We start from the raw sequence: 11,148 nt of genomic DNA, 5'->3' as shown, positions 1-11,148 counted from the left end.
GTACTGTATGTGTGCCTTTTAATTCATGAAAGCATGACTGGATCAGCCGTGTCGTTTGCTTGCTATGATGAGAAAGTAATGATTTTTATTGATATTGCCTAAGAATCAAATTTTCTTTACAAGAAAGATTCTTTTATGGTGCGCTTAAGATCAATTGGACATTTCATCTTCAAATATGCAGTTAATATACAAAAAAAAACGCGGCATAATATCAAGGGGTCTTTTAATACTGCATCCATGTAAAAAAGACAAATATATTTGTTTTCCCCTTGGTTTAGGGGTGGCCAGAGCATGACAAGGGGTGGCCATTACCACCATGTAGCTCCATCGTTGAGTATAAATTAATTCAAGTATCATTCAGAAGGCACAACGGACAATAGCTGGATCTTGTTGAGGAGGACATGCCGTGGATCCACCGAAACCTGACATTAAAACTTGAGCATAGGCATATGCGGTTTGTAGTCAGTCAGGAGCGACACCATCAAACCCTACGAAGAGAGAGATGTTAAACTCTGGGATCATTTAACTGCCACAAGGTTGTTAAGATTAATTTTACTGACAAAAATAGTATTATCGGACAACCACTCCAAAATCCCTCCATACTTTTCCTCACCATTATTGTCCACTTCCGATTCTCTGCCTCAGGGAAGACGAGGGAACGAGATGAGTAGAAAACTTCATCGTCCACCTCCTCCTTTTTGCGAGGAAGACAGTGTAAGAAAGTCCAGTCTGCCCGGGCTACACTTCCTGTCTGAAGATCACACACAGGATGCACAATTTGACAAAACAAGAGTTAAAGTAAGTGCCTTGTTTGAAAGAGGAAAAATAGCAGCCACGTTTACCTCCATGGTAATCTGGTAACCACGGAAGTCTTGGAGTCTCTTTCTCTTCTCCTCCTCCTGCCCCATGCTCACCCAGGTGTCAGTCACCAAGACATTGCTGTGGCGAGCCGCCTCTGTCGGCTCGGTGGTCAGCACCAGCTGGGTATTGTGCTGAAATAGAATTAAATGTTTGAACTGAACTGTTCAAAAAATAAATACAAGAAAATCAAAAGGAGCTACACCTTTTTAGAGAGTCTCTCAGCCTCTTCAATTATGCTCCGTTTTGGCTCATAACCCTGAGAAAAAAAAAACAGCAATCGGAATTAGCTTTACAAAGTCATGCAAAATATATATTTTATCCCTGTTGGACAAAATGCGAGCACTTTAAATGGTCGCTAGGTGTGATTGTGATTGGTTGTGAATGGGTAGATAGGCCAGGGAATTTGTGCATGGACATGGATGCATATAAGAGAAATTCTAATTGTGGTTTCGATTTTGGCTTCTTTAATCTCCATGCATGCATGACAACACTGCCCCTATGAGGCCAAGGCAGGAACAGCCAGTATTTATTTATTTTTTCTTTCTTTATTTTAACAGCTTGTGTTCCGCCTTATAGGCTTTGCTGTACAATTCATGAACACTGCAAACATGCACTACAATACATACAGTACCTTGGGGGTAGCAACCTTTAAGTGTACTCCCAATTTTGGCGCAGCCATCATAAAAGAGTGCAGGACATTGTTCCCATCTCCAATCCAGCTCACTGTTAGTCCAGCGAGGGACCTGTAATGCTCCTGCAGGTCGACATTGATATAGAAGTTGATTAGATGAATTTTGTTTTTAGATAAGAGGAGGTACTTGCAGGCACCTGCAAGGTCAGGAAGTCAGCCAGAATCTGGATTGGGTGGTAGAGGTCTGACAGTCCATTAATGACAGGAATGGAGCACTCCTTATCCAGTTCCTCAAGTGTGGAGTGACTGTGCACCCGAGCGAGGATGATGTCACACAATCCTGATAGAACCCTGAGGTCGGAAACAATGGCAAAGGCTTTAACCGAAATAAGTCACACAAGTAATCAAAATGAACTTACATTTTGGGGATTTATTGACCAATATACATAAAAGAAATTTGTTGAAATGTGTGGGAAAACCTGTGATTAAAAATGATTTAGTGAAAAACGAGAGCAAGTTCTTCAAAAATGTATTAAAAAACTAATTTTAAAAAAAAAGGATGCAAAATCTATGGAAGTATATGTAAAAATGTGATTGAAATTGACAAAAAATAAATAGGTAGGTGAAGAGCTTTATCCCAAAATGTGCGATAAATGTAAATGTATTATAGAATGACAGAAATTTATGTAAGACATATTTTTAAAACAGAAATTTTCAAGGATAAAGAAGTACAAATGTCTTGATTTTTTTCCTTTGAAATGAATGAAAATCTTTACAAAATTGCATTAGCACCTCAGCAAAAATGTGAGATATCCGTGAAAAAATGCGTGTGAAATTTGTCGAAATCAATTGAAAGATTATGGACATTTTTTTGACAAGTATGTGAGGAATTTGTAAAGAAAAAAAGTCTTTGAAATATATTTACAATGTGTGGCAAACCTGTTGAAAAGTGAAAAACGGAGGAGTCTATAAAAAAGTAAGAGTAAACTGCAGGAAATCGCTAAAAATGCAAATAAAATCATAAATGTATTGAAAAATGAGTCACAAATCATAAAAGTAATTTCTTTAAAATGTGTAATAAATTAATCAACAATGTATGTGAAATCTATGGAAGACGTATGTAAAAATGTGAATAAAAAAATGTGATACTGTACACGTATGAGAAATATATTATTAATTGTGAACATTTTCAAACAAAAAAGGTTGACAAACTCATTGAATTTATTTTTGAAATTACAACTTTTGAAATTTCTTGGAAAATGTGATTTTTTTATTTCCTCCCCCAAAATATCTTGTAATATTTTAAAATGACAGCAGTTGTTGCGACTTTCGGCTTGTCTCAAATTACTGCAAGTGGCAAATCATTTGTACTTCTTGAGTCTGATGAGAGCGTACAAGTGGGACCAACCTCGCAGTGTCAGTGCAACTCTCATTCACTCCCAGATGGATGTCTTGGGCTGTGAGGAAACAAGGATGTCCACCCAGCAAAGCGAAGCCTACAATTATAATAATATAATACATATTCAACATTGTTTTTTTTTTTTGTTTTTTTAATTGCTAGTAGCTTGCATTGCACTGCATCATAGTGAGAACAGTTTCTAATATTTTGACCCTCTTTTGTAGGCTACAAAAGAGGCTTTAAATGTAGCTAGCTTAAATCACTGAAAGCACACTTCGAGCCGGGCTCTACAGTGGTAAAGCTTTCTTTTTCAGAATGTGCATGCATGTGTCCGGTTCAGCAATACTTTTGTGTCCAGCAATGCTGAGCAGACTGTTTAAGTGGCACCAGTGTGTGATTTGTTGTGTTTCAGTGGCACCAGTGTGTAAATGGTGGCTCAGTAGAAAAAAAAAAAATGCGTGTCTAAAAGTGAGGACACCTGTTTCCGTAGACATTCTTGTTCTGGTGCTCCTCTTCTCAAATAGCATTGCAATGGACTTCCCTTGCAGAAGCGGCAGATACTAGAAATAGAAACCAGAGAATACGTGTTCCCAAATTGCACCACCATGTGCGCGACATTGTAACAAAAGTGCATACACCCTGACCTGTTTTTCATGCTTGAAGCGATGTTTTAAATCAGCAGAAACCCACAAAAGCTTCTTGATTTCTTCAGAAGTGAAGTCTTTCAATGTCAGACAGCTGCGACCCTTCAAATTCACACGGCAATGTACCGTAACACCATTCCTGGGAAAGATAAGCAAATGTGAACTGTGCTTATTGCTGTATTTCAAATAACGCTGATTTATTTCACCCACATAGAGTTCTTACCTAAATCCACGCAAAAGTTTGTTTGTATAGGTCCTTGAACATCCAGAAAGGAAACCTTTACAGGCAAAATGTTTCAAATACATTGCAAAACTATCAGATGTGGGAGTGGTGCTCTGTAGACTGATTCATGTACATGGTTGGAGAACCTTCCCTTGTAAAGGGGGTGTGGCTTCTTGATTTTTTTTTTTTTTTTTTTGGGATGACAACTAAAGAAACATGACAATTTGACATGGATGTTAAATAATACGTTTAACATTTTATTTAAATTTGTACCAAATCACTGTTTTAATTCGTTTTCCCCCTTTTATTTTAAAACACTATTTTCAAACTGTCTTCATTTACCTAAAAAAAAAAAAAAAGAAACACTTTCAAGTTGGCTACATTGCCTGGTCTTGAAAAATGTGTGTCAAAATTAAAGCATTGACTATGGAGATTAATTTAAATTTCATAGCGCACCAAAAAAACTAACTCAGTTAACTCAGTTTAATTTACTTCCTGTAGCAGCTGACCTCTGCTCATTGTGCAGCCAAACTTAGAGGAGAGTCGCTGTCACAAAGATGGACTTTTACGTAGTTTTACTTTAGAAAGTGGCTTGATGGCTCATTGGAGAAATCCCAAATAATTTGCACACTTTGCACAGCCAATTTCAAATACTATATTATTTGTATGTCTTTGGTGTATCGTTCAACTGTTTCATTTTACAGGAAAAGAATCGTATTCAAGGATTAATGAAAGCTATTAGAACAGTCTTTAAATCGAAATATCCTTTTATTTTTTTCCACATTAATTCCAAGACATTACTCAAGTAAATATCGGTTCAAAGCTTCGTAAAAAATTGTACTTGAAAAATGCGAATAATCGTGATCAATTATGGAAAATGTTGCGATTAATTAGTTTGAAAAATGTAATCGCTTGACAGCACTAATATATATTTATATATGTATATATATATAGTTTTATATACAGTTATAATTATTTGAACTAATTTTAATTTTACATTTAAACTTTGATCTTCATTTTCATTTTATTTATTTTTTATTGTTTTGCTTTGCTTTACTTAAACAATTAAATAATCATTAGCCTATTAGCATTGCGTAGGTCATTTTTGAAAAAAATTTCAGGGATTTTTTTTTTTTGTAGAATATGCCAGTTACTTTGATTCAAGTCCGCTGATAGTGTAGTGGTACACACGCCTGAGTTGTGTGTGGGCAGCGTGGGATCGATTCCCGCTCAGTGACAGTGTCTATGTGTGCCCTGCGACTGGCTGGCGACCAGTTCGGGGTGTAGTCTGCCTTCGCCCGTTGATGGCTGGGATAGGCTCCAGCAACTCCCCGCGACCCTATATAGGATAAGCGGTTTGGAAGATGACATGACTTTGATTCAACCTTTACGGATGACAATGACTGGGATGACTGAGCAGGATGGACATAAAAACAAAAATATTTTTTTTAGCAAACACTTCATTTAGTACACTTGCACTGTCCAATAACAGTTTTAGAATTATTATTATTATTGTTGTTGTTGTTGTTGTTAAAACGGGTCGAAAACAGTGTTTTGCTGTAATAAGGCGCTCCATTTTAGATCCAGAATGGGGCAGTGTTGTACCAAAAAGAAAGAAAAAAAAACAGTCAGTGCTCAGTGCCTGTAATGTAGTGCCTGCTGTTTTCCAGGGATGTTCTGTTCATCCATTTGAAGAGATGGATCGCAGCGATCCACTAACACCGTCCTCTCATCATCATCATCATCATCATCATCATCATCATCATCATCATCATCATGATCATACCTCATGAAGGGAGCACTTGAGAAGGCTGCCAGACTAGGTGAGATATTGTTATTTGTGTTCATAGAGACCACAGGGTCTTTTATTATAGAGGAACTTCCAAACACAATCAAGCCTGAAATTGTTTAACTCTGAAAAAATATATATTATAGACTATTTTATGTTTTATAGTGGCTAGCTTCTTTTTATACTTGTGACAATTAAGAACGTTGGAATGTTTCTTGAAATGTTTTTTTGCGGGCTATTTATTTATTTATTTGGTGCTTTCTTTTCCTAACCGTAGCAGTTTGACACTGGAACAGATTACAGTACATATTGCATATTTGCGGTTCGTCATTCGTGAAGTCACCAATACATTCATAGATTTTTTGGGGGGGACCTATTCTCTGTTTTTTGTCGAAAAACTGACCTATTTCTTTTTTTTCGCACTCAGGCCTAAGCCATGTCTAATATAAAAATATTGCTTTGGGGCTAACTTGTAGCCATGGAACTATGTTGAAATGAAGGTAGGAGCTACATTTAGTCTAACAGAAAAAAAGTGCTTTGCCACCATTTTATGGCATCTATAAGTAATTACAAACCTTTTTTGGGGTTCAATTACAGATTGTTGCTATTAGTGGGGGTTCGCCGCTGTATTTCAATTTCAAAGTTACAAAACAGACTGTGTTCAACTTTAGAAGTTCCACTTGCATTAAAAAAAACAAAAAAAAATAATTCTGGGCTCCAGAGCAGGAAGCTTCAACAGTAAACGCTGTAAACTGAGAGTTTTCCAGGAAATGTGCATACCTCAGCATACAGTACATACTTTATAACTTTTTCCACTATGGGTAATACTTTGCTTTAATTGAGTTTGGTCTTTTCAGCCTCATGTTGTTGCTCCTTCCTCTGCCAAAATTCAGGGATTAACACACACACAAGGCAGACACACCATGTACTGGAAATCATCTGGAGTCATGCCACCTCTCATCAGTTTGCACGCTCGCTCGGTGATGAGTCAGGCTGTGAAAGCGTCTCCAGTTGTGTCACAGTATGATGCTCAGTAAACCCTCACGACCTCGCTGTGCTGTTAAACAAGCCTGTTTGTCTGCATACAAACTCGATTTTTGGATATTGGAGGAATTCTTTTTATTAGAGGAACCACTTAGTCAAACCAAACAGGAAGTTCAGATCAGCATCCATAGAAAGCATTAACTCCACCAGTTTTGCTTTTTCTTTTTTGTGTGATACCACCATCGAAAGATAAGTGAGGACAAGTGTAATGATGACCCGAGATGACCCAGGAATTGAACACACTCACGCACCGATTAAAAACACGCACTCCATGCGTATTTTTAAAAAAAATATTGCTGATATTGGGTCAAATTCTTGTACCGCCAAAATAATCACTTTTCAGATTAGGTTTGTTCAACCATTAGCATTGCCTTGATCAAGAGAGCAAAGCCTTTTACAACACTTTAGATTGGTCTATAATTTGTAAAATAAAACAAATAAATAAAAAAATAACACACACACACATGTGGACTGACAAATAGTATAGATTTGTGAAAAAAATATTACATTTACCAAATTGTGACATAGGTGGCTCCGGCCCAACGCCAGCAATGTAATGCGTAAGAAACAGATAAGGATACAGCAACAGCAAACAAACAAAATACTACTACTGCTACTACTACTACTAATAATAATAATAATAATGAAACAACTCATGAATTCAAAAACACATTTTTTGAAAATTAATAAAAAAGATAAGGGTTTACGTGCAACGTGTGATGCTCCCAAACTGACCATCACAATTCACATTGGGTGATTTGATATCGGCACGCCCTACAGCGTGAACTGCGTGAGCCAGTATCGGGTTCTGAGGCTCCACATACGGTGTGTTGTAGTCTATCACTTTTTTTTAATCCATAAAAAGATGTAGTGTAAGTCAATGAGGAAGCAGAGAGCTGCAGAATGAGGACGTGGGCGACATTAAGAGAAAAACGAGGATATATTGAATTGTCCTGCTCCCATTCACTAGTTGAATATAAGCTGCGCTATACTTATTTGCTATTTCATCTAGGCTAGTGTTTTGTATTTACAACTACTGTACTTCATCATATTGATAATATTCCACTTTGGAGGTTCCAATATATTTCTTTTGGTGATACTTTTTTCCCTCCAAATTGTCAAAAGGGAGATGTACATAACATAATTCAAACTCATCAATGCACCAAAAGAGCAAAATGAAATGATGAGAGTGAGGCTGACTGAAAAGACAGTTACGGGAGAAATCAAAATTCCCAGAGAGCCACACAAACCGAGCACTCTCCTGTAATAAAAAACTCACACAATGATGTGACAGCGGGCCAGGATGGAGGAAACTAAATAAAAACTTTCACAATGCGCAACCACTGTTATGAAGGTCTCTAAAGTGAGAGATACGTCTGTCAAATCCTCTGCGGGAGAGGAAGGTGACCGCTGACTCAGACTGACGGCAACAAATGATCCACTCATGGTTGACCAAAGGAAAAACACACCACACATCTCAACACTAGCTGTGGGAAAAAAAAACTCTCATTGCTATAGAAGGCGTAGTAGAAGCACGGAAAACAAAGGAAAAGCGGCAGATACTGTAAACCGTAGTGGTCCAAAATGCAAAAACAAGGAATGAATTTAGGAGACTAATACATGACAGCATATCATAGCAAGATCCTGTCCAAATACAATGTAACCTATTGAACCTCTAAGGTAAAATTCCGTCTGTTGTGGGATGCAGACTGTCGGAATGTAAGGACGGAAGCACTTGGAAAGCAAAGGATGAGGACGGACGGGGTCGGTTATTTTTATGAATAAGGACAGAGGGACGAGGACAGAAGGGTATCCAGGTCGCGGACGGAGGACTGAGGACAGAACGGCAAAAAAGGTTAAAGTGCCCATCTCTGGTTGGAGAGTCAAACTGGCCATCATAAAACCTTTACTAACTGAAACTAATTTGAAACTTAAATGTTTTAAGTTACATTTTTATAAATTGTCCCTTATGAAATCATGGCAGTAGAAATAGTCTGTATCTGGGTCAAACTGTGGCCATCATATAACCACCATAACTCTACAGGCAAAGTGTTGTGTTTTACTTCTTCTTTTCTTATCATCGCTTTCTCTTTTTTTTGGGTGATGCAAAATCACAGCTGCTGCAAATAGGCAGCACAACTTTAAAAGCACTACTTTATCATAACAATACTTTTCAACAAACTTCTACGTAGTTCAATGGCACCAAGATGTCACAAGACAGCACCAAAGTAATATTTTTATTGTTTTGGCTTGAGCACAAAACAGAGGAAAGGTTGGTAAAAAAAAAAAAAAAAAAAAAAAATATATATATATATATATATATATATATATATATATATATATATATATATATATATATATATAAATGCCGAAGCATGAATATGCAAGGTTTACTGTATTACAGAATCAACTAAAATGTCACCCATTATTGTAGTGATGTAGTGTGCGACAATATTCTACTTCAGTCCTGTAGACAGCAGTATAGGTCGATATACAGTGAGCACCAATTGCTTTTTCACCAGCAATGCTATCTTCTGGATCAGATTAGACACTGCCCCACTCTTACACAACGCCGGTCGACTGTAACAATCGGCACCTTTATCCAGATCTGTATTTACTTGGTAAAAAATAAAAATGCATGGAAGTGCTGTTGAAGCCATATAATTACAGAACATTTGATCCTGCGCACATTTGCTGACAAGACAAGAATCACTTAAATGCTTTCTTGTGATGACTTGCCCTGCTGAAGATGCAAAGACCGCAATGAACGGGCAGTAAAGTTTCTTCGCTCTGTCTACAGCAACTTCGCTATCACACAAATGCTTTTGTTTGTTGCAACGACCATGTTGTATCACAGAATACCAAAATAGGCTTGGTCTCATACGATGTTTCTTATTTAGAGACTGAGTATTGTGGCCACACTGAAAAGGAAAAAGGAATTACACTTGAGAATGAAGTAATAATCTTACGAGAATAAAGTTGTACATATTTTTAAAAAATTGCATATTTTTAAATATCACATGTTTTCGAGAAAAAAAGTAGCATATTTTTAAGGAAGAAGAAATATTTTTTGACAAAAGTGATCACTAATAAATAATATAAAATGTTTGGCCTTTTTTCCTTGAAAATGTACACATTTTATACTGATTATATTAGTATATTATATAATATGTGTATTATGGCCTTTTTATTGTTTATTATTTCTTGTTATTTCTTGTTTATTGTTTGTAAAGTGCTTTGTTACAGCTCCAGCTGTTATGAAATGCGCTATATAAATAAAATTGTATTGTATTGTATTGAAGAGTACAAACAATTTGCATGTTTCTTGAAAATGTATTCTTTTTTGAAAAAAAAATTTTTTACATATATTTTATGTATACATATAATTATACGTATATGCATATATATACACACACTGCATATATATGTGTAGATTTTTGACACCCCTTTATACATTATTTGGCAATCAGCGGTTAGAACTGAGCTTTGTGGATGGAATCTATTTAAATTCTTGTAATTCATCCTACACTGTGAAAAGATGCTAAATATCATATTTTGTTGAAATGGTTACAGTGTGATTCATTTAAAGGTATGAGCCGGTTAAATGGTCGGATACAAACAGTGGCCTGTGATGCACAAAACAGCCTGAATAGGCTTTCATACACAAAGATGTCCTTCATTGCTAAACAGAAGGTGCCTGTGACAGTCTAAATCATATTTTCGACTGCAAAGCATATAGCATAAATTATATTAACTATAATAAAACGAAAGTGTTAGGATCTCGTTTATTCCTCTCTATCCTGTGTATTAGATTAGGTTTGCATTATTTCCTAGTTGGTAGGATCATCAGAGCTATGTTCAAAAAGGTTGTGTTGCAGTAGATGGGGCAAATGGTGGTCACCCCAGATACTGACTGGCTTTATGTCCCAGCACTCCTCCCCCCATCCCCCATTACAGAATAACTGCACATTTTATAGTTTTTTTTTTTTTAAATTGTGGGCAGCCAAAGGCAGCTGTGCAATAATTATGCTCTCTAATCAGCATCTTGATATGCCACACCTGTTAGTTGGATTTTGATTTTGGTTTTCTTGGCAAAGGAGGAGTGCTCCCTATCACAGTTTTAGATTTGTGAACATGGTGTGAGAAACGGAGGCCTTTTTGGAAATAGAAAAAGGTTTTGATCTGTCAGCTCATGTAAAATGGATGCATAAACAAACGTGTACATGCAGTACAATAATATGATGAATACACTCAATGTGCATTGTAGAACACATTTATGTATGTATTGCGTAATTTATTCATAACAGTTCTCTTGGACATTGAAACTTGAAACTTGAGTTCCATGAAAGGGTCAATTTTGGGGTCAATGTTTAAAAAAAAACACAAAAATGCTCACCACATATAATGAATACTTTGTCACATCATTGAAAATAAAAGTAAATCTACAGTATATGCCCCTTAGAGGACTTGATAAAAGGTGTCATGGCCCCCGATAGGAAAAACGTTAGTCTGGTGTACTTTAAGGTGATGAAAAGTCATGTTAGTTTAAGGCTCTCT

At 36.5% G+C, this 11,148-nt stretch overlaps 1 protein-coding gene across 1 annotated transcript; it reads right to left on the bottom strand.

The window, feature by feature from the left end:
• Positions 1–206: 206 nt before the first annotated feature.
• Positions 207–3,915, bottom strand: otc (ornithine transcarbamylase). Its single transcript, XM_086051393.1, has 10 exons — positions 3,759–3,915; positions 3,536–3,674; positions 3,370–3,451; positions 2,901–2,988; positions 1,690–1,843; positions 1,493–1,615; positions 1,064–1,117; positions 843–992; positions 614–751; positions 207–488 (listed from the first exon to the last, which is right to left on the bottom strand). Exons 1-10 carry the CDS (start codon positions 3,839–3,841, stop codon positions 429–431), a joined length of 1,071 nt encoding a protein of 356 aa, XP_085907519.1. The 5' UTR covers positions 3,842–3,915; the 3' UTR covers positions 207–428.
• Between the last annotated feature and the right edge of the window lie 7,233 nt (positions 3,916–11,148).

Source organism: Filicampus tigris, chromosome 14, assembly GCF_054856515.1.
Source record: "Filicampus tigris isolate MCC_2025a chromosome 14, RoL_Ftig_1.0, whole genome shotgun sequence".
Lineage (NCBI taxonomy): Eukaryota > Metazoa > Chordata > Actinopteri > Syngnathiformes > Syngnathidae > Filicampus > Filicampus tigris.
The sequence above is the reverse complement of the archived record's forward strand: the minus strand, read 5'-3'. Positions and strand labels throughout refer to the sequence as shown.

Excerpts from the sequence above, each read along its gene's own strand:
- otc (XM_086051393.1), bottom strand. The coding sequence starts at position 3,841 with ATGTATTTGAAACATTTTGCCTGTAAAGGTTTCCTTTCTGGATGTTCA. Across the intron at positions 1,118-1,492 it reads TAAAGGTTGCTACCCCCAAG|GGTTATGAGCCAAAACGGAG; the intron begins GTACTGTATGTA and ends TTTTTTTCTCAG. Across the intron at positions 489-613 it reads ATCGGAAGTGGACAATAATG|GGTTTGATGGTGTCGCTCCT; the intron begins GTGAGGAAAAGT and ends CTCTCTTCGTAG.